This window comes from Pundamilia nyererei, unplaced genomic scaffold (assembly GCF_000239375.1).
Source record: "Pundamilia nyererei isolate P.nyererei 1_Seehausen unplaced genomic scaffold, PunNye1.0 scaffold00033, whole genome shotgun sequence".
Classification (NCBI taxonomy): domain Eukaryota; kingdom Metazoa; phylum Chordata; class Actinopteri; order Cichliformes; family Cichlidae; genus Pundamilia; species Pundamilia nyererei.
In genome coordinates, this window is record NW_005187434.1 from 4,599,429 (window position 1) to 4,604,732 (window position 5,304).

At 38.9% G+C, this 5,304-nt stretch overlaps 1 protein-coding gene across 1 annotated transcript in view; it reads left to right on the forward strand.

The window, feature by feature from the left end:
• The window catches only part of LOC102214022 (histone-lysine N-methyltransferase EHMT1-like), a 22,461-nt gene extending 18,921 nt beyond the window's left edge, over nucleotides 1-3,540 (forward strand). Inside the window, exons 12-15 of the mRNA XM_005729632.2 lie at nucleotides 622-744; nucleotides 2,586-2,687; nucleotides 2,778-2,882; nucleotides 3,418-3,540. Coding sequence (XP_005729689.1) covers nucleotides 622-744; nucleotides 2,586-2,687; nucleotides 2,778-2,882; nucleotides 3,418-3,540 — 453 coding nt within the window. The remainder of the gene's footprint in view (nucleotides 1-621; nucleotides 745-2,585; nucleotides 2,688-2,777; nucleotides 2,883-3,417) is intronic.
• The last annotated feature ends 1,764 nt before the right edge of the window (nucleotides 3,541-5,304 follow it).

Consider the following 5,304-nt stretch of genomic DNA (forward strand, 5'->3'; position numbering starts at 1 on the left):
GTCCTGTTGTCTCGGGATGCATCACGCTGCCTTGCCTGGGGTTAGCTTCTGTTTTCTGGGGATGAGGGTTGAGTGTGCTCCCTTACCTTCTCAAGGTAAGATAGGTTAGCCTTCTTGTGTGAGCTTTTCAAGAGCACTTTAAGGTTTGTGGGATTTTTTTCCCCTTTAGAAATGTCCCTCATAATTCGTCTCTTTCCACTACAAGACACTTGCTTTATCCAAAACACAGTCATATTCAAAGTAATCCCAAATTGGACTCCGGCGCTTTCTCCTGACTTTTCCTGACATGATTCTGCGAGTGGACGGAGCAGCAACACAGACGACTCGACTAACGTACTGCCACCTGCTGGCATAATGAGACGGCAAGAAATAAATCTGGAAACTAAACTTCATTTTCTCCCTTGACTATTGTATGACACGCACACATCAATGAAAACTAGACACATTTTTACTATAAATTCAGTTAATTTTAGTTAGTTTTGTGAACACTCATTCCAGTTTTAGTTAGTTTTCCTTTTTTTGTTTTTATTTTTATTTCTGTTAACGAAAATGTTTTTTCACTTCTAGTTTTCGTTATTTCATTAGTTTTCGTTAACAATAACAACCTTGGTGCACACACAGGCTGGAGCTAACCTGGACATGTTTGATGAGGACCAGAGAACACCACTGATGGCAGCCTGTGAAAACAACCACCTGGACACGGTGAAGTATCTTCTTCGAGCCGGAGCGTCCGTCAGCCACAAGGTGGGTGGGTCAGTCCCCATCTTGGGCACCGTTAGCGTCTCCTATCAGCCTGGTGTATGCTTTACTCAGATTCTGTGTCATCCATCACTCAGTCTGATTCCACTCTCTGTCATCTGCTGCCACTTCTTAGGACCTTCAGAACCTGAGGTTCTGTTTTTAGAATCATATTCATTTTTTTCAACTGCTTATTAACAAGTCAGGTTAAAGGGGGGGTCCAGGCGAACAAAAGAAAACAACCCCTAAAACATGACAAAGGCATTAGATTACAAGAATCTAAGATTATCGTATAGTTTAAGAGATTCAGGGACCTGAAAACAACCAATACAGTAAAGCAAAAAATATATTTTATTTTCACTACATGGGCAACCTGGTAGCTGTACAGTTTCTAGCTTTACACAATTCAGAAGATCAGTTTATTGATGGGGAGGATTGAACGTGAGTTTTGTCTCGCACGGGAAACTGGTCGCAACTAGCATTGAGAGGTTCAGGCAGCAGCTAACCCAGGTACAATTTTGCAGAAAATCTGCCTACAATTTTGTCTGTGTAGGTTCTCAGCCATCCAGGTCGTTGTAGTCTAAGGAGCTGGGAAGAAAGCAACTGGACCTCTTTGAATTTTGTGAAGATGTTTTACCTCATCCAAGAAGCTTCCTCAGTTTTAAAACCAAAAGGTAGACAGTCCCAGGTATTTAGACCCTAGTGTGGGTTGTCCCTTAAGAGGGTCTAAGGAGCTTAGAAGGAAAAGCATCTGAACTTTTTTAAGTTGCTTGAAGATGTTTCACCTCTCGTCAGAGAAGCTTCTTCAGTTCTGGGGTCAAATGGTGGAGAGTCCCAGATTTAAACCCTGTGGGAGTGCCCCCCCAAGAGGGATAAAAGGACCCCCTAATGATCCTCCACCTAATCACATGAGTAAAGGTGTGAAAATGGGTGTAGGTCACAATCAGCCAAGGTTTCAGGTGAGCTCACTGTGAAACCTAGCCCCACCCTATCATGTGATTTCCTGAGGATGTGAGTGGGTGTTAAGGTGTCTGGGAAGGGATCTCAAAACTAGATTATAGATGGCAGACACTTGGTGTCGTAAACCACCGCCTCTGTTCAAAGATAGTCACTCACAGTGGACATAAATGGCTTCATTTATATCCACTGTGAGCGACCATCTTTCTGCTGTCTGCCATCGATAATCCAGTTTTCAGATCCCTTCCCAGGCGCCTCAATCCCCACAAACATCTCAACAGGTCACATGTGTCAATCATACACATTAGAGACCAGAACTAGAGTGTCTGAGTCAACCTACTCGATAGCTTTGCAGTGTGAAAATTGTCATTACTGAGTAATGAATAGTAATCCACTGGTTTTCCTGGTGTGATGATATGATGGCAGCATTACTACACTAGAATAAAAAAGTGTATTGTTTTGATCTACACACATAGTTTGATTTGTTATGGGTTAGCGAAAATAGGATATGCAAAGTGTTCTGAGTATTTTCAGAATCTGCTCTGTTGTGATTTGTTATTTTATTTATGCAGAGAATTGGTTATGTAATTGTGGCCAAGAAAAGAATTAGCATTGAAGCAACAAATATGCGAGAGACCCCCATTAAGCAAGTTTCTGAAACTACTATATGAAAAATAAATACGCTCACCAGCTGTAAGGCATAAACAGTGGAGCAGGAGCAGGTAGAGAACATTTCTGAGCTGCTTGATGCACTTTGCTTCATCATTTTTTGTCTATTGTCCTATTTGACTCACAAGGTCCAGAAATCAGTAAAGTTCTCTTTCTTCTGGGCTTTGACAGTGTTGGCAGCAATGCAGTGTTGTTCAGTGTGAATCATGTTGTCATCCCAGGATATCACGGGCTTCACTTGTCTGCATCTGGCAGCTAAACTGGGGCATTACAATGTAATTCATCATCTGCTCTCCAAGGCATCCAAATACATCAATTGTCAGGTAAAAACACGGTGCGATTCACTAACTGCCCCTAATAGTCATGCGTTATGGGGAATCTTGGTGTGACATTTTCTGCGTATGTGTGCACAGGATGATGGAGGGTGGACTCCCATCACCTGGGCCATCGAGTACAAGCACAAGGAGCTGGTCCACCTGCTGCTGGCCAAAGGAGCCGATGTTAATATCAGAGATAAGGTTGGTGTGCTCGGCATACTGTTTTACTCTTGTTCCAGTGTTGGGTAAGTTACTTTAAATTAGTAACTTAGTTACATTACTAGTTACTTCTATTAAAAGTAACTCAGTTACTTCAAGTTTCTCGTTACTTTCAAAGTAACTAGTTACTAGGGAAAGTAACTTTGGTTTTACTCAGAATTCTCTTGTTAATGTGTTGCTTCCGTAACTGGATATCCAGCAAGATAGGTAAATGCACTTCCTCCTTCTACGCACGCACCTGATTCAGTAAACAGGTTCTAGCACTTGTAACAAGGTGTCGCAGGCAACCAGAACAGTGTGAAAAAGTATGAAAATATTTGTTGAACACAATACAACAAACCATATCACCAGTAATAATCTCCAAAGAAGAAGAAAAAGCCACACAGTTCCCGCTTGATTGCGTTTGTGTTTTAGTTTATTGTCCTGGCTCATCTAAAGAGAAGCACTAAGTTATTTGTGAACCCCCGCTACAAGAGCGTTTCTCAGCATGGGCCCGAAAAAAGTTCTGTCAGCCTAGGATATTAAGAAGTCGCTGGAGTTTATGACAGAGGAGATTTCTGCTGTCAAACTGCAGCAGAAAGCCGTCCTGGACCTGGTCAAGGAAGTTAAGGCTCTCCGCATCCAGAACGCCGAGAAGTAGGGCTGCTCGATTATGGCAAAAATGATAATCACTATTATTTTCACTGAAGTTGAGATCTCGATTATTTGACGATATTTATTTAACCCTTTCAGACCTACTATAGAACCAAGTCCGCCAGAGCTTATATTATTTTTTTACATGTTGTAGTGCCATTTGTGGGAGCATTTCAAGTTGCTATACGTCAATACAACTGTTATAGCCCATATTTTAATAATATGTATGCATAGTAACTACATTAATTGCAAAAAAGTGCAATAAACTACAAAAAAATTGAAAATCGTTTTTGGTTTTTTTTTACATATATTTCTACTTGGAGAAATTTAAGAGGTTTATCCCTCAAAACTTTAAATACAAAAAAGTTGCAAAAAATAGTTTACAACAACAGGAAATTTATTGAGTGTCTTCATAGTTTTATTTTGGAGATACACCAATTTTTATATACTGCAGGAAAAACAAAAAAACAATCCTATAATGCCAATTTGCAAAGAAAACAGCATGTGCATCAAAATAAACTATTTCCAGCAGTGCAATTTGAGTTCTAAGCATCCCAGAAACTATTCAAAGAAGTCAAACATGACTTATCAAAACACCAGTATAGGTTTTTAAAGCCTACAAGTAAAAAACTACATTTTCCGCGAAGATGACGTCACTTCCAGTTTCGGGCAGGAAATGGCGGACCTGCGATAGTTCGGGCTGACGTCTTTTTCAATGTGGGAAGTGTTACGAACAGCTGATCGAACAGCTGAGAAAAATGTAATAATTAGCTGTATATATAGAACACCTGGCTCTAGTATTCAAGTATTTAATGACTTCATAGAGGAAATATTCTCTAAAACAAATCAAAAAGTTATGTTTATCTGTGGTGATTTTAATATTGACCTGTTGAATCCGAAAAAGCATAAAATGACCGACGAATTCCTAAACCCTATGTACAGTTTGAGTTTACATCCTAAAATAACCAGGCCTAGCAGAATTACACCACATTGTGCCACCTTACTTGACAATATTTTCACTAACAATATGGAAAACAACATTGTGAGCGGAATATTAATTAATGACATCAGTGATCACCTACCAGTTTTTGCAGTTTATGACACTAGTTATAAGAAAAATCAGCATGAAAAACAACTGAGATACAGACGTGTAAGGACAGAAGAAACTATGAATGCACTTAAGAACGATCTATTAAATCAGGACTGGGACAATGTGTACAAAGAAACTGATATTGATATTGCATATGGCATATTTCTAAGAATATTCATGGAATTGTACGATAAAAACTGTCCAACAATAAAATACAACATAAAGCACAAATATTCAGATAGACCATGGATCACTAAGGGTTTACAAAATGCATGTAAAAAGAAAAATACACTCTATAGGGAATTCCTAAAACAAAGAACAAAAGATGCTGAAAATAAATATAAAAAATACAAAAATAAGTTGACCAATATTATACGTGTATGTAGAAAGGAGTATTATAGTAAAATATTGAACAGCAATAAACATAATATGAAGGGAATATGGGATGTTTTAAACGGTATCATTAAAAATAATTCTGGACAACAAAGTTATCCTCAATACTTTATCGACAATGGCAATATTATGGAAAACACTGCTGATAAGGTCAACAGCTTTAATCATTATTTTGTAAATATTGGACCAAAACTGGCAGAACCTGAGTCACTGCCATCAGTAGACTGTAGTGAAAACCTGATTGATAGGAACCCTAACTCAATGTTCCTCACATCAGTGGAGGAAAAA